The sequence below is a fragment of the Numida meleagris genome, chromosome 2 (genome assembly GCF_002078875.1).
Source record: "Numida meleagris isolate 19003 breed g44 Domestic line chromosome 2, NumMel1.0, whole genome shotgun sequence".
NCBI lineage: Eukaryota > Metazoa > Chordata > Aves > Galliformes > Numididae > Numida > Numida meleagris.
Genome location: NC_034410.1, coordinates 44841086 through 44863226, shown reverse-complemented (window position 1 = coordinate 44863226; position 22141 = coordinate 44841086). Strand labels below are relative to the sequence as shown.

The 22141-nt window shown below is 40.9% G+C and overlaps 1 protein-coding gene across 14 annotated transcripts in view; it reads left to right on the top strand.

The window, feature by feature from the left end:
- CLASP2 (cytoplasmic linker associated protein 2) overlaps nucleotides 1-22141 on the top strand; it is a 142163-nt gene that overhangs the window by 17763 nt on the left and 102259 nt on the right. For 12 of the 14 annotated variants that reach the window (XM_021386636.1, XM_021386639.1, XM_021386633.1 and 9 more), the window contains exons 3-7: nucleotides 2780-2883; nucleotides 6186-6277; nucleotides 6587-6662; nucleotides 7836-7933; nucleotides 12936-13006. In XM_021386636.1, coding sequence (XP_021242311.1) covers nucleotides 2780-2883; nucleotides 6186-6277; nucleotides 6587-6662; nucleotides 7836-7933; nucleotides 12936-13006 — 441 coding nt within the window. Of the gene's footprint in view, nucleotides 1-2779; nucleotides 2884-6185; nucleotides 6278-6586; nucleotides 6663-7835; nucleotides 7934-12935; nucleotides 13007-17408; nucleotides 17564-22141 lie in introns of those variants that run through there. The other 2 variants (XM_021386640.1, XM_021386637.1) reach the window with 2 other exon arrangements.

The window sequence follows — 22141 nt, the reverse complement described above, 5'->3', positions numbered from 1 at the left end:
CTGAGTGAAAGCTAGGCGGGGAGGCTTAGGGTAGGGAAAAGAGAAGGGTGAAACAGGATGCTGAGAGGGACTCAAGTGTCTTGAAAATGGTCTAAGAATGTTTAGGCAGGGAGATGTGTTTCCCACTTAACAGGAGAAATGAGAGCAAACACCTTCCAGCTATTTTTTGTTGCTAATGCAGAAAAAGCAGCAATAATAATATATATATATATAAAAGCAATATATATAAAAGCTGCAATAATATATAAAATATATATATAGTTTCTTGATAAACATTTTTGATATCTCGAAGAAGAGCGATGGAGGCATTAGGGACTCGAATTGTGTTTGATGAAGTTCCCCTTCTAGGTGAGCATTCTGAAACTATCCATAGGCAACCAACTTAGTAATTTCCTGGTTTTTTTTCCCCCTTTTTAGGGGGAAAAAAAGTGAAGCCTGCGGACCTGTGGGCCCTTGAACAACTCCTGCAGCAGGTAGTCTCTCTGCCAGAGCCTGCTGGGTGACAAAGGCTGGCATGTTTAGTAATCTGTGGGTTGTGTCATCGTTTAGTTTAATGCGGTGACCTCATCATCTCTGTTCAGCATCTTGTAGCTGCTCTCTGTGCTTGTCTTAGTGCTTTCAGCCTGGTATCTGCAGCTCCATGAACTGACTCAGCCTGCTGATGAGTCACCACAGAGCCCTGCTCCAGCAGGACTGGCACTCGCTGTGCTTCTCTCCCTTGGAACAGCTCACTGTTTGGTTTTGTTTCCCTCTTTGTAAAGTGAGAGTTACCTTGAGCTGCCCAGTAGTCAGGTGAGCATTGTGGGTCTCAGCAGTAAGGGACGGTGCAGTTTGCAGTTCAGCTGAGAAGTGCTGGAAAAAGTCATGGGAAGTACTGTTGGAAGGAAAAAGGTAACCGGTAAGTATGCAGGGAGTTTAGGAGGGGTCAGCTGTGTACTCCCAAAACTGACTTCTGATGTTCAAGGAGTTCTTTGGTGTTCACAGAACGTGGTTTGGGGGGAAGCCCTTCAAAGTGTGTTCTGAAGGTAGCTATACTGACTTATTCAGAGGAGAAAGGGAAGAGAAGATAGATAAAAACGCATAAGCTGGATAATGAGAGCTAAAGATGTCACTGCAGTATCCAGGGTCAGTTGAATCAAGTGTTCTGGTTAGAACAATTAGGAAGTGTTCAGATACAGTAGGGGAAAAATTCAAACCTCAGCAATGTGGTTGTCCAATAATAATCGAGCTACGGAGACAGTTGTGGGTTTTAATTCTATTATGTAGGAGCAGAGGACTGAGAGGACATCCAGAGTTAATGATTCCGTTCCCTTTCTTTTGCTGGCAACGCTGCTGTTCAGTTATTATCATATCATCAAGTTCTGTTCGAACTCTTCGTATCTCCCTTTGAAAAAGTAGGGTGATAGAGTTTTATCTTTGGCGAGGAGAAGAGAAGTCAGTGGCTGAGAGAGGGATCGAGCAGCAGCTGTGAAGTGCTCTCTGGTGTTCATAAATGCAACACCAAACACAGCAAAGGCAGATTTTAGGTGTAACTTTGTGAGCTGGTGTTGGAATATGAGAGTTTCCAAAAGACTAGTGATAAATATTAGGCTGGTGTAAAAAGTTTGAAATAAGTGGCATGGTAATTGCTAACTTGGTCCCCGCTCGACTGGAATACTGATTTGGAGGAGAATTGCAGGCCGGGTGTCATCATCTGTGTTGAGTAAGCGCTCCAGCTAGGATTACTTTCCTGCTGCTTCCAGCTCTTAGAAACCTGTGAATCAGATCAGAAACAAAAGCTAATGCACGAGGTTGAGCTGTTAAGAGGTAAATGTTACCGTTAGCCTGTGACACTCATTCTCCCAGGTCGTGTTTCAGGTACTGATAGTGCCTCTAAAAGCTCTGTCCCCAGGGAGCTAAGTGGGAGGTGATGTCCCTGCCAATTCCACCTCACTTGTAAGGCCTGAGCAAAAGCAGAGCACTCAGTGTTGTTGCCGCTTGCTTTGAAGAAGTGGTACTGAGAGCACGGGGGGGGGAAGAATCTGAGTGTGTGTGTGGGCCCCACACAGAGGGCGGGAAGCCGGTGCAGCAGGGCGTCCTGCTCAGTGCTGATCTAAGAGTTGGTTCTGTAACTCGCCTAATGATCATACGGCATTAATTTGTTTGCCTGGTGCGTTTATTAACTGTTCTCTGTGGGCAAGCAAATCAAAGTTTTGTCAAGTTCTTCAGTTTTTAGTGAGTTCTAATTTGTGGGATGTGAAATCATCAGCTCTGATGTAATTTTAGTTACATACTTTCTGAGGACACTTGGTTGTAAAATAATAACTTCTACTGAGATAAGACCGAGTTACCACAAGATACGCTGTGTGAATAGGAGGATTTAAAACAATGTTACATTTTTGTAATTAAATAGCAAAATCCCAATGATTTGACAATATCCTATTTTTTCCTCCTCCCCTCCGTTCCCTGGGTCTTAGTGTTATTCTTCAGAAAAGCCAGACATCCGGAAGTTTATGGCATCCTTTCTGAAGGTTAAATGGAAGTCATTCATACAGTTTTCAAGACAGGAGGTTTTATTTCTTCTTAGTCCGTGTTCTTCAATGGCAGTTCACTGTGTTTATTAGTTTTTGTAACATTCAGGAATACATTTCGGAATTGGAAATACTTTTGCTAACTTACAGTCAGCTTTTATTTTTGAATGAGGTATATATTAAATCTGTTTGAGAATTACCCTTTATTATTTGAAAATCCTCACTGGTTAAGTGTTTCATTTTTTTTTTCTTTTTTTTCTCTCCTGTAGTTCTCCTGCCTTTAATAGATCGTATGGGAGATGCCAAAGATCAAGTTCGAGAGCAAGCACAGAATCTCATACTGAAGTTGATGGAGGAGGCAGCACCGCCCATGGTATAGTTTCACTTTATATAGATTCAGATGTAGGTCTCCATTGAGCGTATTACTTTAGCATGAGCTTGACTTTGGATATATCATAATGTTATAGTGACTGTTAATGAAGTAAATGTTAAAGATATTCTTAATGGGTTAACACCGATGCTTTGTTTGGCTGGAGATTAAAACCTAGCACAGCGCAATTCATCAGTTTTTGCATATTGTAACTAAATTCTGAGTAGAGGTTTTTATGTCATGTGGCAGGACTTGGTTAATTAAATACTAGAAACAACCTCTTGAATCTGAGTTTGTGTAATGGGAGTAAGTAATTTTATTTAGCTCAGAATTTAAAATTTACTTTGTGCCTGAACAAGTAGGAGTAGTCTAACAGTTCAGATGGCGCATTCTAACTTAGAACATCTAGCTTTCTACATGTATGACAGACATTGTGTGAACCTTTGACGAACTGAGATGGGGATGTTTCCTTCTGCCTTGTCGTGTGTTGAAGTTTGAGTTTAGCAAACCTTTCTACAGCTGTTAGCACTGTATGGCTTCCAAGTGCTAAGTCTGTTATATCTACTCTGTGAGTCTGACAAATATACGATTTTACAAAACAGGGCGTTATTGATGGAGGAGTGATATTATTTGGAATTCTGAGGACCCCAGTTGTCAGGAGAAACTGTTATTTGAGTTCTTCTTAAAAAGATGAGGTTAAATGCAGGAGTTAATAGGGAGTGTCTAATTTCTTGTGAACCAAAATGAATTTTTTTGCTTGCTTATTCCTGGCTTTTATTCATAGATACAAGAGTGCTTGTGCACAAGGAATATGATTTTGCAAACTTTATCTGCAGTGAGAAAACTGCATGCTGGTACAAAAATATTGCAAGTTAAGCAACTGCAGAACCTTACAGATCTGAGTGGGATTTAGGCGTCAGAGTATCGCAGTGTCATCCATGAAGCCTAGCCTTTATCCATTCACAAATTGTATTTTTGATCATATTTTTTGCCAAGAGACATCACAGCATTCGATGCATAAGTGCTAGATGCTCACTTGCTCTCAAGTGACATGTTCCTGTGCCCAAGATGCTCTGAAGTGCCTCTTTTTCAGACCTAGAGGTACACCCGACTCTATAGTAACAGCATTTGGATAGATGCATAGCATCTTGGAGACACTTTTCCTTAAACAATCGCCAGTAAAGAGAGTGGTTGCGCTTACTTTCTGTGGGTCCTGCTGATGAATGAGTTACGGTTACTGGTCCATCTTTCCATTTCTGAAGAGAACATTTATTGTTAGGCTGTATACTAAGATGGTAGAAGGAAGCTTACTCCCAGTGCAGGAAAGAATGTGAGATTTGTGGGGTGCAAGGAACAGCATGTGTAAGTGAGAGGAGGCATGGCTCTTCTGGTAACTCTCTAGGACAGGGGAAACCTGCCTCAGGTGTCAGCTCCCAGGATAGCTTACGTATCATTAAATACTTGAACAAAAAGCATCTATCATCATCATAGCAAGGACCAAAACAGAGGAGTCTTTCCTGTGCCTCCTACAGAGTTTTAGGCTCCCTTTGCTGCAGAGAAACATCCCTTTGGAGGAGCTGGGTGGAAACCTTTTTTGGGGATAAAATTTGTAAGTTTCTTCCTGATTGTCTCCTCTGGTTTGTTTTGATGTGTTCTGGAGTAGCACTTAATTTGTCCTGTTGTCAGTTCCTTTTTCTCATTTTAAATGTTTGGGGTTTTCGTGTTGTGTTGTTTTTTGTTTTGTTTTTAAGATCTCAGCATGGTTGTTTACATGCAGGATACCATCAAAATAAGCATACATACAGTACTAATGCATGAATTGGATAAAGAGAGATTGGCACAAACTATTGTTAGCAAGTCATTAGAGTTGAAATTTCTTAGAAGCCATTTGAATTTCTCTGTTTAGATGTATTCAGTACTCTCAGTCGGTTTAATAGCAAAAGACTGAATTTCTTTTCAGTCTGCGTTGTTTCTTTGTACAGTTCCCTCTCTGGCTGTATTTCTGCACACCTAGTGGGGAGGTTTCCTTTATTTCACATGTGTCCTGTACAGAGGGCTAATCGGAGGGATGTTTTCTTCCATGAAATCCTGTTCTTTACTGTTAAGCTGTGCAGTTTTGGCAAGCTATATTCTGATTGTCTAAGGCTTGTTTTTTCTAAATGTAATGAAGTATAAGACACACAAACAAGAAACCACGAGATGGATCCAAGTGATCGAGTAGGCTCTGGCTGGAACATTTTACATCTGCTGTGAAGTGTGCTTCCTCATCAGTGCAGACGGTGCAGTATTCCCTGTTCTCTCACTGGCTGTTTTGTTGACCGATAGCTGTTTGTATTCTCTCTGCAAAGCCAAACACAGTCATTGGTATCTAGGAGATGTTATGCAGTCTCTGTACATCGCAGTTGCAGCCCTCCAGGGGCAGGAGGGAGGGTGGTGCCTGCACACGAGATGTGCTGCTGGCAGAGTGCAGCCATTGCTAGGCGACGCTGCCGTGGATGCTCGCGCCGTGCCGGCTGTAATGGCAGCACTGCAGCTGGGGGAGTTGCACTTTGGGGCTGTGCTTCTGCTCTGAGATACCACTGGGAATCCCATGCTTCGTAAGCTTTGCGTTTACACTCTTTATGCTCTGTGCAGCTGGAGATTGACAGGGAGATGGAGAGGTAAAATGATGAGCTGAACAGTGAAAGGCAATGAGAAACAAACAGGCAGGAAGGCAACTGAGGGTTTAGTGAGCCAGAGAATTGTACTACGGAAAGCGACACCAGCACAAAAGGAGAAGTGAAAGCAGAACAAAAATGGAAGCTAAGAAAGTAGAATGAACAGGCAAGAAATAACCGAAAAATTAAGAAGTAAATTTAAAGCAGAAGTAGGAGAGAAGTGGACAGCAGGGGTATGGATAAGCACAAGCTAAACTGGATGAGACAAAATCTTGGCTGGGAAACAATACGAAGCAGAAAGGATATAGCAACTTCTGCTCGTGTCCCTAGTTGGAAATGTTAACGTTTGTTTTGTGTTTATCAACTGTAACAATTCTGTATATTTTCTAAAGCTGTTTCTCAAGCAATACAAATACATAGTTAGATTTCTGAAGAACATTTCTAGAAATTGTTTTTAGTGTAAGAATAATCTGTATTGTGTTCGTTACTGCATATTTTTTAACTTAATTTTTATCTGCCAAGTGTCTTTTCCAGTGGACCTGTCTCGCATTATTTTTTGTAAATGTTATGAATGTAGCTATAGAAAATGGATAGAATTACATTGTATTGTGCTCCTAGTAATCAAAGACAATTATTTCTGTTTTATAGTACATTTGGGAACGCCTTGCTGTTGGTTTTAAACACAAGAATTACCGATCCCGAGAAGGAGTGTGTTTGTGTCTTATTGCAACCTTAAACATGTAAGCTTTTTGTTTCTATGGAGACAAGGATTCTATCCTTTTTCTGAATGTCCTTTCTTGTCTGAAACTAATACTTCAGGAAGTCTGATTCAGTTAAAATAATAAATCGGAAAAATCTAAACAACTTGACCATTAAGCTTTCCAAAAGAAAACCTGAAAGTATAATTTTTTTTTCAAAACTAAACATGGGACTCGTAACAGAAAGATAGAACTTGATTGATATTTGTATTTTATCAGTGATAAGCTAAAGATCCACTTTCTTTTTCTCTGCCAGAAAAATACTTTCTTTTTTGTTTTCTTTTTCTCCAGTTACGGTGCCCAACCATTAAGTCTCAACAAGTTAGTACCACATCTGTGTGCAGCATTTGGTGACTCAAACAGTCAGGTAAGTATTTCATTACTTCCTGGTGCTTCAGCAACCATACTTAGAGAGAAGAATGAATGCAAAATAAATGTAGGCATTTCGGAAAAGCTGCTAAGCTTGCTTTGCAATAGATCATTATTTTCTACAGGGCAGTAGTAGAAAACGAAACAAAACACAAAAAAACCAACTTATATAAGTAAAAACATCTGCAGTGAAAATCAAGATGTAGCTCATAATGATGACATCTGTTGAACTTTAGAAAACCTTCAAATGGAAACAGTTAAATTGTCTCTTGATTTTTCTAAGGTTGTGTCTTAGAGGAAAAGCTAAGACTAGAGTAAAGAAGAAAGTAGCATTGGCAGGAGATGGGCAAATAAAATCTTGTTTTTATGCTTATCGTGTTGGTGCATCGAAGTCTTTGTCTCCTGTATATACCATAGCATTTCTCAGTTCTGGAGAAAATCTGCTAAGAATTTCTCGTTTGTTGCCTATTAGTGAAGATGTAGTTTATATCTTGATAAGAGCGATTGTGGTTTTAGTGCAGACTGCTACAAAGAACAATACTCAAGTATTCCAGAAATTCTTTATAGAGAATAACGATATGTATTTTTGTCAGTTTTCGTTGTGATGATTATGCTTTATGTTTTTGTAAAAGGCACTTCATCTCTTGCTGTAATCATTCTTTCCCTTTACCCTAGATATTTGTACTCCCTTTCTTGTGCTTATGTGATACCACGTAATTCCTTATGAAGGAAGTTCAGGAAATGCCATTTGCTTTGGCCCACTGTTGCAGGCTTTCAGATACCTAGTTTTGTAGAATGCCCTTGCTGCATGGAGAAATGATGAGGTGTCAAGACTGAATGCAGGGACTAACTTTTGGAAGTGTTGCTTGGTGCGATAAGGTCTTAAACAAAGCACATTTTTCCAGAAATACTATTCTTATGTCATTCCCAGAAATTCCCTCCAGAGCTGTTATTTCTAGGATTTTTCATTTACTGTCTGGAGATACTCTAACTTGGAACAAATACCATCTTGAAATAGCAGTTGTATTTCCTTTTCCTTCCATCCTCACTGTTTCAACTGTTCTGTGAAATGAGTTGGCACGCAGGTCTGGGAGATTAGTGGGTTGTCAGCAAAACATTTTGCTTTCCGAAACCCTGAAATGAAATAATAATTTAAACTTGGCATTCACAGGTGAGAGATGCTGCCATTCTAGCTATTGTGGAGGTGTATAGACATGTGGGAGAGAAAGTACGACTAGATCTTTCAAAAAGAGGAATTCCTTCTGGAAGGTGAGCTAGTGGTTTTGATTTTGTGATGCTGAGCTGTTCTGTGTTACTTTTTTTTTTTTTAAATCAGAACATAAAATTGACCCAGAATGTTGTGATGTTTACTATTGTTTCTGACATTTATTTTACAGTCTTTTCTGCTTGGAAGAGGCATATGGGTTTATAACCAAGAACAGTCTAACATTCACCAGTTAAAATTCCATGATTTTAGGAGAAGCCGAGAGCTGTAAAATAGTTTTTAAAAAAATTATGCATATATATTGAGGATGCAGTGAGAAGTACACTGAACAGTAGGGAAATAGTTGAAAAATAGTTGAATTCTTGAATATATTCATCATGTTCCTTATTCTAAAGTTTGCGTTTCACTTGAACGTAGAGAGTCACAGCTGAAGCACTTAACTCAATCCTTTCCATGCATTGTGCTTGTGTGAGAGAGAAGGATACATACATGCGTGAGAGTGAGATGAAAGTGTGGCAAATTCTGCAACAAGTCTTTACTTTCTTGAAGATAGTTATCATGACAAATGTCCTCCCTTGCTTTTGCTAATTACACCAGAAGAACCCCTTCCACAACAGGTTTGCTCGTGGGCCACAGTTACACAAGAGATAGTTACTTTGAAAGGCAGCTACTTCCCAATTCTGAACTAAAATTCTGGGATTCACTGAGAAGGGACTGCTCTAAAGGAGTGTAAGTTGGATTGGTACACATGTCATCATTGGATATTTCTTGCAAAAGATGAAGTAAAATCTTGGAAATGCTTACTTCATCATTTGCTTTCTGAATAATTCAAGTCTTCAAAGGCTGGCCTGCATTCTGTGTTGGTTAGTTTGTATGAAATAAAAGTAGCCCTTGTTTTGTTGCTACAGAGTTAAGCATTTGTTTCAGTATGAAAACCAGACAGATCTTGAAACTGTACTTTGCTGTTTATACAACAAAATATTTCAAATTTGTTAGTAAAATCGTTTGCACTTAAGAAAAATCTTAACTCCTTACAAACTGGCATGACACTGCACTCTGAGTGTTAATAGTGTTTCTTTATTTTGAAAGAGCTGATTGTATCTGCTACATGGGCTCAGACAGAATATCAAAATGGATTTTGTGGCTCATGAGACTCCTCTAAAAATTGTTAGCCTTAGTTTTTAATGGTTTATAAGGTATTGAAATACTATCATAGCAGAATGGTGTCAAATTTACTGTTTCACATGCTAGGCAGAGCTCAGCATCTTTGTACAAAAACGTTATCCTGCCTATAGGAATGGGAAATTGTATGCATTCTCATCTATTTAATGATTGTTACAGTTCAGGGGTATGAAGTGATCATATGGTTACCACAGAAGTTTAAGCTGTATTGTTACTGCAGTTCCAAAAATTCAGTTCCATAGCAGATAGGATTTTCTCAGATAAAACTTCTTGCATTAAAGCAGAGTCTTGGACATTTTTTGGAACAGAGAATGCAAGCAAAAGAATGCAGATAACAACAGCTTTTGTCTGTACTCTGAACGTTGGGTCTGTCCATAAGTCTAGGTTCAGCACTCATCCTGCTCATGTTTCCATGTGATATAAACTAAGTAAATCTTGGGATCCAAATAGGATTAAACACCATGGGAGCTTTGTCTCTCCAGGCTAATCAACAGCTTCTAACTTAACTTGCAGTAGGGACCAAACTGCTGATTCCTGCTGCCTGAATTACTTGAGTACAAAATTCCCCTTGATCTGAAAGTAAGTGTAGTTGTACCATTTTCATTTAGATAAACAAGCAAAGCTGGACTTGGTGTGCATCAAACTGGTTCTTGCCACTGAATCTCAGCAGTTTCACACCTGACAGTCAAGGTTAGCAGAAAATAATACAGGTTCTGAGGCTCAGTGTTGTGTCTTCCCGAGCAATCTTCAGGCTGGGAGGAAGTGGGGGGTTGCAATTTACTTGAGTTGAACATGAAGCTACTAGTTTCCATCCCTACCATTGATGGAAAGCAGAATTCCTGCTGTCCCTTCCTACTTAACACAGTAACAAGGCAGTTGACAAAGCTCAGGAGAGACAGATTAGCTCTATCTCAGACTGTTGCTCCTTCAGTGACAGACACAGTTTAACAGGTTTCTTCCCCACTGTCTGCCAGAAGTTTTCACTTCGATGCATAAAACTTTTCGTATGGATATGCAGGAGTTATGGTCTGTGAAACAACTTGATTTACGGTACCATCTTAGCATTATTATCAGGGAAATTTATGTTCATGTTTGTGTGTCTGGGTAGGTTTTAAGGATTTTAAGTATTACAGATAATCTGTAGTTCAGACACAGCTGCTTTCAGTTGTTCAGTTCAGCCTTAAATAGTGATATTGCAGCTCTTTCACTTTATGACAGTGCATTAAAATTGTAGGCGTAAATATTAGCACCATTACTTCAATATTTGGTAAACATGTGATTTAAGAGAATGTAGGCTTGCTTCATTTGCATAACAAATTGCACATTAGAGGTCTGTGCATATCTGCTTGAGTGCACTCTGCCTTAAAGCTGAGAATAAGAGCTCATGTCAGCTGGAAGGAAGGCAGGAAAGTTCATCAAGCATTATTTAGAGAAATCACTCGAATTATTTAAATGTGAAAATAGTATATACATTTTGTGTCTATATAAAGGCAAATGTACTTAGTGATTAATTAACAGTAGCTTAAGTAGGTTTTATAATCTGTATCTGATAGGTTTGCACTTGCAGAATATAGTAGACTGTCTACAGAAGGATATTGGTCCCAATTAGGGTCTGGATGGCTAATAAAAGAAGATGGAGTTGTACTATTGTAGTTCATCTCTACTAGTGTATTTTTGTTCAGTGTATTTTTATTCTGTTGTTAAGATTAATTTGTAAATAAAAATTTAGGCCTGAAGAATATTTCTTTTCTCAGAAAAATCAGTATGGAGTTGGTGGCTGGAGATACAGCTGTTGTGTTTCCCCTTTAGTTAAAGTTACTGCCAAAGAGGTTTGACAGTCTTTGTTTCTGAGTCTGTAAATATTAGTGTTAATATGTTTGTGAATACTGAGACTGGATATTGCATTTCTTGGACTTTGAGCCAAGAATATGGAACCATTTTTGTTCCATTTGGACCAAATGGAATTTGTTAGAGTATGAAACGTGTAGCTGATCTTCCGTGAATAGAAGGAATACATACAGATTTGGAAGGTAGCACTTGCTTGGTCTGAGTGTTTACAGCCTTTCAAGATCTTCCAGGAAGTTATCTGACAACTTTTCCAAACATTACTTGAGAAACATAAATGTAAAAAAAAATACATTTATTTGTTTAGAGAGTTCTTGTGTCTAAAGCTGCAGCTTCGTATCTTGAAATGCTATGTATTTTACAGGATGCATTTATGAAGACTGCCTTTTATGTGGTATGTGCATTCTACATATCTGTCTAGTTCATACTGTAGATAAGGTCCATCTGCGTGTCCACATTTGGACACTTTTTTTTTCTGAAGGAGGAAGTAAGGAGAAATGTTTGTCAGCTTAACCAGTGTCTGTGCTACAAAACTATGTCTGTCTGAAGTCAGAAATACATGCTTTTAAGCTTTTACAGCTGGCAGCGTTGTGTTGCTCTCTAGCTTGTACCACTGTGACTGCATAGCATTGAGTGCTGACAAATTATTACGGAATGCTCATAGTTACTACTTTATCACATATTTTGCCCAGAGTGAGAGGCAACGTATGTATTATCATAATGTATTTATGAGGAAATGTTTCACTTTTCTCTACTGTTTAAAATGCTCAGCAAAGCGTGTTTTGATAAGGAAGTTCAAAAGAGCAGGAAATAATTTTTTGTTTTGAATTCTCTGAAAAATGTGTGTGTGTGCCAAAAGCACACCATCAGCCTAACAAGATATAAGAATCAAGGTGAAATTCTGAAGGACATCTGTTGCTCTCTGTAGTCTTTATATTCAGCTTCTCTCAGGATAACAGCTTCAGCCTTTTGGACATAGTGTTAAGGGTTTTGTTTGTTTGTTTTGTAGACATTCGGAGTAAGGTAGGCCTTCCTGTGGAATTCTCAGCTCATTGTGTGGTGTCTAGCAAATGCTTTCAAGTATTTGGCAAGTGAAAATAACACTTAAAGGCTTCTAAAGTATTTGAAAGTGTGAGGTAGTATAACTGAACTATACCCATTTTAGATTTGCCAACTGTTGTGTGACTTGTAGTTGATAAGTATGTGTTTAAGGTCAGTATTCAGTTCTGCTAGTTTTGTATCTGAAATGTCCGTACATCTGTACATACCATGCTGAGATACTTCTCCTGCTTTTATTGCATTTTCTGCAGAAGTGATGGGAGCTGGCTGTTCAGATTTGGCCAACTTTCTTGCTTGAATAACATTTTCTACCTTAATGTGGACATTTTTTTTCTTCAATTTTTTTTTTCTGTTTAACATGTAGCTAAGCAATTGCAGCGTGTTTTCCACTGTCAGCTTTTGAATCAGTGGTACTTAAGTGTTTAGTGTTCCTTAAGTCTAGAAAAAAGAATTTCTTCTTTTCAGTGAAAGCACAAACCACTTCAAAAATATTCTCATAATAAACCAGATTTTTGAGAAAATTAGCAGTTGTCACAGAACAAATGAAATATCAATCACTGCCTATTTTTTTCACATAAGCATTCTGTAGTTCAAATTGTTGCCTTACAGGTTTGTGTATAAATTGGGCAATACCACTTCCTTTCTGAAAGCCACTATATAATATCACTAAACCTGTACTTCAGAATTGTCATTATTTTTCATTGTGTTACTAATAATGATGCTCAGTTTTATTTGCTGACTTGATGTAGCTTTATGTGCATTTGTGTGAAGATGCTCAACTAACTTAAGAAGGGGAGTCCTTTGGAAATGGTTTCTAGAACTCATAATCCCTTGTCTGACTGCTTTCTATATACTAATAAACTAATTCACATTTTTACTGGTAACCTGGAGGATTTCCAGTATATGAATATGTGCTTTTATATATATACATATATGTAAATATATTTTTGTTCTTTACAGGTTGCAAACAATCTTTACAAAATTTGATGAAGTGAGAGACTCTGGAAATATGATTTTAAGTAACATCAGTGGTGAGTATGAAAGCACATATGTTAATCATCAGCTTTAGATTAATACGAGATAAGTATCTGAGTGCTAGTATTAACAGTGTGAGATGGTTGACAAGAAACATATGCAAGTATACCGAGAAAAACAGCCATTTGCGTAGTGAAACAAACTTACATTACCAAAAGTGGTTTTTAGGACTGCAGTCAGAGTACAACTGGAAAAGGTTTTGAAACCATATGGGAAGCAGCAGTGAATCTTTAACAAGTTATGTGTGCACACAGGAGAGGTTATGAGAATGCTGCAGAGTATTTGAGCATGGAAAAAAAAGAAATCAAACAGGCCTTTATCTCGCAGTGATTCTGAAAGAAAATAATTGAATAATGGCTGTTCTGTGTGGTTTCTTCTCAGTTAAAATGTTGAATAATGATAGAGTAGTTCTAAATTAGAGAAATAGGTGACTGAAGCATTCAGAGACACTTAAATGTTGAAGTTATGATTTCATCTTAAAATTCTCCTTTAACGTACTAACTTCAAGCTCTTTTTCTGGTGTATTTCATGAAAACGAAACTGTTACGCAATGAATTCCTGTTGCTTCCTGCTGCAGTCCTGAAACAGTATTTTATAGGATGAAAGAGCAAAACCATCATTCTTTCTTACTTAAAACTATACTTAAAAAACCCAGCAATTACATAACAGTGCAACAAGGGAGGTGTTGTGGCAGTGGCTTTTATTTGATTGGTTTTGAAAGCTTCATTGTCTGTCTTCTGCAAACAGTCGGCAGATTTTGGTTTATAGTGGAGGATTTTCAGATACTTACTTTTTGTTAACTATTCTGACTGGAAAGGAGGCTTTGCCAGATCTAAAATGTAACGGTTTGAGGGTAGAAATATTTTGAGGAATGCATATGTGATTTGATAATGTATGCAAATATATTTCTTTATTTGAAACGCTCTCACCTTTCTCTTGTTACTGTGAAAACAGAAGAGATTGTGGGTTTGCAGAAATGCATTTTTAAACCCTTTTGAGATTACAGTAAAGTTCTATGTTGTGTTCTGGTTTGAAGTAAAACGTTGCTGTTCTTGAGCGCTTGAAAATGAGAAAATTAATTTGTAATGAAAAATGGACAGAAAATATTAATTTTTGAGAAAAATATTTTACATAAATATTCTCTTTGATTGTAGATTGACTCCTGTTGGAAAGGTAAACCATTATTTTTTGCTTTTAAAGTTCGTATCACTGCATAGGTTTGAGTGGCTCAAAGATACATTTTAGTTGTATCTTTTCTGGTGGCAGTTCTCAAGAGATATGAGAAAGTTACAAGAGAAAGTAAATATAATGAGATATTATGAGATAATTGAAGTAATGTGGAAATAAAGAAACACCATATTTATTGCTGGACTAGTTTACATTGCACATAGGAGCTTTTGGCCTGTATCTTACAAGAGTTGGTGCAGTTTCTTTGTTTTAAGCCATTTTATCTCATCTGTACCATACAGGTATTAGTGCTGATCTACAGTGGTAGAAATCCTTTGGGGCTTGTAGGTGGCAAATTCTGTGCAGAAGCCACCATGAGTCTGCCTCTTTAGTCCCAGAGACAGAATCCCTCTGGTACCTTTGTTTCAGGATCTTTACTTGAACCTCGTTTCTCTGTTGAATCCATCTAAGCGGATGTTTTTTTAATGTTACGGAAAATATACTCTTCTATTGTTAGTGGTTTATCTCGACCTTCTCTTTCCTTATTCTCTGAAGGACAGTTTGTATTTAAACCTACACGTGGAAGCAGTAAAGTTAGTGTTGAATTCCTGTAGCTTTGTTACCAGCTTTTCTTTTCGGAGCTTTATCAAATATCTCTGGATGAAGGCCAGGTGTTAATGTCTAAATACATGTGTTACAGTATGGAGGATTTTTTTAGTGCTTTTAAAGACTGATATTTTGGAGTAGGGCTGAAAGGCAGCAGTGGGGAGTAGGGTTGTGTTTCCAGAGGGTGAGGAGTCAAAGGCCAAAAAACATTCCACAGACTTTAGTATAATTAGAATGGTGCAGTCCATAGTGGACTTTTTTTTTTTCTTTTAACCAGCCAAAGGAGTGGCTTTTTGCTATCTTAACTGAGTTGCTTTCTCAAAGAAATTAGGTGTAACTGACAGCGGTTCTCTTCAAAGTGCGTGCTGGATAGAGAAAGGCTTGCTAAAAACAACTGTCAGAGGTGCCATCTTTTACATAGTCATAAGTGGCACTGCTGTGCTGGTAAGTCTTTGTCATGTTGACCTAGTTTCTGAGAAAGCAGAGATGTGACTTAGGTTCCTTTCTTCAAATAATATTTCTGACAGTTGTTCAGTCACTTCATTTTGCATATGCAAAAAAGAACCATAACCTAAAAAACTCCACCTGAATACAAGAACATTTTCCATAGTATTTTTAATAATTCAAACAAACAAACAAGAAAAATATGCTCCTACTAACACAATTAAACATGTGGCGGTTTTAGAAACGTTGTATTGGTGTTCTTCAGCATGTGTGGGAGAAACACAGGGAGGAGAGGAAAAGGTTTTCCTCCTGTGTTCTCATGCACACTGGTGGATTTCATGTGTTGTTATCCCTTTGATAACGGGCCGAGCGTGAGCAGTCCTTTCAGTCCTGTGCTACCATCCTCCTTCATTGAATCTAATCCCTGATAGCACAGTGATGAGGGTGGGAATGAGTTGTCTGTAGGGACTGATGGATTCTAGCGAAGGGCCAAAGACATGAAAAGCACAGTGAAATAAGTGCCGGTAGAATAACTGGGGCAGGGTGTAGTTTCAAAAGCCAGCAAATGGGAAGCGTGGAAGGCCCTGTGTCTAATGAGGGGACTGGGCACGAGTCTTATGCTGCTGCTTGATAAGTCATTACAAGCTTAAATAATATCATACCAATAATTTGCCTCTCCTGCTGACCTTTGATTCCCTCTCCCCCGTCTTCATTGCAGCATCTTCCCTTGCAATCAGCCATGGCTAGTAAAATCAGACATCTTCCCTTTGCCATGATTTATGTGAATGAATTAGCTGCTCTGAGAAGCTTGGGTTCTGTTTACATTGACAGTAATGCAACACGTTATTAGAATCATATCTGGATGTGTTTGTCTGTGGTGCCAGATCATGCGTGCGGGGCTTGTTTTGCCGTTTTGCTCCAGCAGAAATGTCTTGCGTCCCTGGAAACTGGAGGGGGCTCTTTAAAGCACCTCCCCGTTTTTCAGCACATGAATGTGCATTTCTATGGAAACGGAGCTGGCAGCCAATCTCAAAGCTGAGAAAGCACTTGTTTCTGCCGGCTGAGATTTGTAAATACTGTTTTCTCTAGGAGAATTTAAGCAGACCTCCGTACTGGAGAGTAGCGTACATTTTCAGACAGGGAGCCAAAAGTAGGGAAAATAATAACACTGAGCTTTATATTTTGCTTCATTAAATAGAATGATCCAAGCTGAGTATTAATTGTACATCTCTATTCAGCCCATGCAGTTTTCCCATTAAATGGCATGCCCTGGAGTGCTACCTTTATAAACATACACTGTGATCGGTGGGATGCGCTGATTTTAGCATCCCAGTCAAGGGGGAGTGACGTTACAGATTACAAAGATGCAGTCAAGCCAAATGTTCTCCTATAACAAACAATAAACATCTGCAGCAGAAATGTTTATTTGTTTTGCCATATTTTGCTTTTTTTTTTCTTCCCCGTTCCCCTTTGTTGTGTTCTTTTTAGAAATAGGGTTTCTGTGGAGACAGTGAGATCACACACTGGCAGCACTCGCCAATGGGACGTGGTGTGAATGTATAGCGTGGGAAACGCTGAGGCTGGTGATAGGTGCTACGAGCATTCGATGTGGTTTGGGGTCCGTCTGTGTTCTGCTTGCTCATACGGCAGTTCAGCATGCATTCGTACGATGATCAGTTTCACCCGCTGCCCTTTGTGGTTTATATCCTGACGTATGGAACCGTGCCGCCCGGGCCGCTGCCCGCACTGTGCCTCGAGGTCCCCGTGTGCGTCCCTGGGAACTGGAGCTCAGCGCCCGCGCTGCAGGAAGCGAGCGGCTCAGCGCGGCAGGGAGCAGCTCGGCGAGGCGCTTCGCTCCCGACTTCTCCTCTGACGAGAGGAAATACATGGGGAGGAAGCGCTTGTTCCAGCACATGGTGCTGTCGCGTCGGTTTCGGGCCAGCCGTGTGCAGGAGCTGAGGTTCCGCCAGGCTTTCCCGACGGCTGCGGGACGCTCTGCGGCAGCTGTTGCCCGGACACCGTCAGGAAAAGGCGCTTTCCTCAAACTGAACAGCACGGAGCGCCGCCGCCCCGCTCGCGGTTCCGTCGCTCCTTTCGGCCCGCGGCCAGCAAGGCCCGGCCGGGGCAGGGCGCGGGCACGTGACGGCGGGGCGGAGCGGGGGCGGAGCGCAGTAAAAGTCCCCGGTGGGACGGGGCCGGGGCCCGGGCCGCGCGCCGGCGGGACTGCTATTTTGAAGCGGGGTGCGGCGGGAGGCTGTGGCGGCGGGGAGCGGGGGCTGCGCGTCCCGGCACCCACCGCCCGCGGCCGCTCCGCGCTATGATGGCGATCGGGGACGGTGAGTGGCGACCCCGGCCGCGTCTGGGGGCGGGTGCGGGGTCCCGCGGCGGTGCCCGCGGTGAGGGGCAGGCGAGCCTCGGGCGCCGCTCCCCTTTCTGCGCTCGCGGCGAGGCTGGACCTCGGTAAGCGCGCTAAGCCCCGCGTGCGGCGGCTCGACATCTGAGCCCGACGCGGTTAGCCCCGGGCGGGAGGAGGGTCCCGCTGCGGGCTCGGGGCGCGCTGCGCGGGGTCCTCCCCGTGAGCGGGCGGCGTCCGGCCGCGCTGCTCGGCGGGGAAAGGCGCGGCGCTGCGGGTGCCGTCAGGGAAGCGGCTCGCCGCTTGTCGGATGACGCTGCGGCGTGGAGCTGCGTTTCCTTCGCAGCGCGGTGCCTTGTTACACAAACCGGGAGAAAGTAGGTCAGTAAAGCGGTGCGGGCCCTGTGGTCACGTTTTGGATAAAAACCGGGTTCGTGTTCTGCCTCCGTACCATCTCCTGGTGTGACAGCTTCCCGTACGTGCATCTTCGTTTTCAGAGGAAGTTGAGAAGTTGTCATTTGACTTAAAGCAAGTTAAGGAACGTAGGAGGAGGGCTTTGCGTTTACGGAGTACAATGTGCGTAGTGCTAAAAACATAAAGGAAACTGGCCCGATAAAGATTCTGTTCGTTGATGAAAGTGAATCTTTTATCTGAGTTTGCTGAGACCCAGACAGAGACCTCTTCTGAGGCGTCCTGAAATGGACGCTTGTCGCTGGGTTCTTTGGAGGTGCGAAGCTGGGAGGCAGAACAGAGGGATCGGAGCCGCTGGAGTGATGCTGAACGCTTAGGAATGCTCAGGCGGCTCTCTGGCGTTTGTTTTTGTTTGTCATCAGCAGACGGCAGGGGAAGGCACCGTCCTTGTGGAACTGAGTGCACAGTGAACTCTTTCTTGTGATTTTTGTTCTAGGGCTGTTTTTCTCAGTGCTGGTTTCCCATGAAGCAGTGCAGTTCTGTGTGGTGTAAACAGGGGTTGCGGTAATGCGTGGATGAAGGATGCGAGTTGTAGCATGTTAAGAAATAACTGTATTCCCTAGTCAAAGCCGTAGGATTTTTGTGGTTCTGTAATGGTCGAGGTTTATAAAGTGAGGGTGGTTGTGGAGCTTTTCTCTGTATAATTAAATTCGTCATTAACAAAGGCACTAAGAACAAAGTACTGTTCAGGCAGTCAGCTGACGTTCTGTGTGGGAGCTTTGAGCAGTAATGCCAGATACAATTAAGAGTGTGTAGGATGATTATGTAGCTGCTGGTTTCTCTTGAAACTATTGCTTACCACATTTACAAAGAATTCAGTCCTTTGGCATTGTGCTATAAAACTGTTAGGGAAAACAAAACCTTGGTAACTATTAAGAAAACTTTTTGATTTCTTTTTCTGTATGTAAATGCTGGCTTAGCTGTGATTTTCTGTTTCACGATCATCCTGTACATCCCACAACACACCAGAAACATTCTGTTCTAAGGTTAGCAATTCTGTAGCCTGTGAGAAATATTTTTTTCTTGACAAAACAGCACTGTACTGTGGCCAGTATGTTTAACTTACTGTTTGTGAAGATACACCATCGTTCTGGGCAGTGTTGCGCTGGTACGTCAGAGAACTGAACTTGTAATTTGTTTTCCTTGGTTTGTTCATTTAATCAGCCTGGATATGTCGTAAAGGTAAATGGAGTATGTTTGGAGGCGTTGTATGGAGGTGGTAGTTTGAACATTTTGTCTGAAATGCAAGACAGTGGCTTATTGTAACTGTTTGGCATTCTTTAAGTTTTTCTTGAACATGAGCAGGAATGTAAATAAAACATAATGCTTAAATGTTGAATCTTAATCTGATTTCCCAAGAGAAGATTAAAGGGAAGAGCCAAGTTTTCTGTTTACCCGTTAACTGTCTCAAGCTCTCCAGTCTTTTGTTTGAAGCAGGCAGAGGAAGAAAATAATTGTTTGTGGACCAGCAAGCAATTGAACTCTTAACTTCCTCTGCGCTGAATGTATGCCAATGGGAAAGCATTCGGTAGCTTGGTCTAAAGGCATTTCACATGCTTGTGTGAATGTAGGTCTGCGTTTGTTCCTCAGGTTGCTGAGGAAAACTAGTCAAGAACCATTCCTTGCTCAGGATTTCTTGTTTCTTGGAGAGGCTAATGCATTTCTGCCCTTATCCGCTGATAACCAGATTAGCGTGTTTAGGAGGTAGCTAACGTAATTGCAGGGTGGCACATCACATTGTGCATTCTCTTCGTGCCTTGTCGTTCAGTGGCTTCCATCAGCTCTTTCTTTCCTTGATGTCGCTCAGTACTGTGCCACTTCATTGTTTTATAGGTGAGGGACTGTCTTGCTCTCAGTTCAACAAGTTTATTAAAATAAGGAGAAAGTTATCTGGCTAAAACCTGGGGCCATGGGAAGAATCATGAAAGGAAAGTTAGACCTAAGTTTTCTTTGGATGCACTAACAAGTGCAGTTCCAGACATAAGGTATTTGAGAGCTATCTAAAAGCATCTGATCAACTTTGTAAGAGAATATACTTGGTTGCCCTCATCCGTTTTCTAGTATGTACTGAATATTCTGTGTTGAATTGCGTAGATGAAATAGTGGATTTTCATTTAAATGATGTGCCGTGTTAACGATGTTTGATGACTTCAAGCACTTGTCATATTCCAAATGCTACACTATATGCAACTGATTTAGTTGCATATACTAGTAATAATATCCAAATGTACTAAGAATTGTACCTTTGCACATAGGCATACGAAATTATGGGTTTTGTCTTTTCTGAAAATACCTCATTAATGTATACATGTCCTAGAGTACAGGACCAATCATCTTCTACTCCCTGATGTTCTTCTGAGCGGAAGGCTGTCTTCCTAAGTCTTTAATCTGATTAGTGCTTTCTGTAAAATGTGGGTGCTGCACAGCTTTAATATGTTATTTTTGACCAAAAAAAAAAAAAGATCGGACACATTAAAGGTAAAAAGGCTGTAATGTTTCTTTTCAGATGATAGCTTAATTTTAAATATATAAAAATTGTGCTTATGCATTTTTGACATGAATTTCTGACTTGTCAGTCCTCTGGTAGGAGGGAGGAAGCTTTTAAAACCCACTCAGGCCTGGGAATGATGGTAAATAAAGCAGTTGTTATGCGGGCCCAGAAAATGGGCGGGATGTAGCTGTGGTGCTTTGTACTGTCTGGAGCCATTTCCTGAAAAAAATCTTTTAGACAGTAGCAGTAGTTGGTGTTGGGGAATAGAAATGCATGACTTCTTCCCTTTTCTGTTCTTCTTTGAGCGTGTTTTATAAACACGCTGACTGCCTGTGTTGGCTCATTTCCCTCTAGAGGCTTCGCACTCCTCCTCTTCTATTGCAAGCAGCTGGTGGGCGCTGTGGTCGGGGGAATGGCTTTCCTCCTTGTGCCTTTGAGATGAAGGACAGATACTGTGAGCTGGAATTTGATGGCTGTTCTGAATCAAACCAGCTGAAAGCTTCTTTTCACTGTAAGGTCATGTGGTACTATCACAGTGATTAACATGGGTTCTGAGTAGTGTTTTGTCTTTAAACTGCGCATACAATTGCTAATAGCTGTGGAAGGTCTGTGGGACAGTGAAACAAGTAAGTGGGAGAGGGAGGGAATGTGTAGAACAGCCAAGGGCTATATGAAAGGGGACATATTCTGCTCAGAATGGATGGACGAAGTCAGGTTCACACAAAGTCAGGTTCACACAAAGTCAGGCTCACACAAAGAGTTTCAAGGAAGAACTACACAACTGAGGCCATTTCTTATTAAAAAAAGCTGCAAAAACAGAAAATACATCATTATTTTCTCAACAGCAGCGGGTTCTAGACTGATAACTAAACTTGATTTTTACTTTTTTAATTTTTATATTCCAGCAAAGTAAGTAAAAATAAATTCTGTTTTCTACTTTCTAAATGACATTTGTAATTCATTGAGGATCTTTTGGTGTTCAGTATTAGGGAGTTTGCATATATGATTCTTTGGTTCAAGAATAAAAATGGGCTTTTTCCTATGTTCTTGATGATGTGTGCATGAAATATTCCTGCCACGTAGCAGAGGGTGCTGTGGCAGGGCAAGGGGACAGCCTCAGTGGTGTGTGCAGTGCGGTGGTTGTTCCTGGGGCTGGAAATGAGGGCAGTGTGTCCTGCTGTGGGGTACGTTCCTGTGTGCGGGAGACAAGGAGGGGACGCGGGAACTTACGTGCAAACTCTAAGGTTCCTAAAGCAGAGAGACAATTACTGCGTTCCTTTTTGAAAGAAGAAAATGCGTTTATTTGGTTTTGCGGTTTTTGAATTTTTAGTATTTTGTACTGTTGTTTTAAATGGTTGATTGTCCAGTCTTGAAAGAACAGTCCAAACCAAGCAGCTGGCCTGGATCTTCTTGCTGCAATTCAGCACTTCTTTCTGTTCGATCCGAAGCCTGGTTCTCCCCAGGAGCAGCTGCCTCTGTCCCTTCTTTGGCTTCTCCTCCTGCCCTGGGCAGGGATGAGGGAGGGGGACAGGAAGGATGGGCTCACGGGAGCCTTGGCTGTCAAGAGAAGGACGATCAGGATGTGGAGGCTGCATGTGA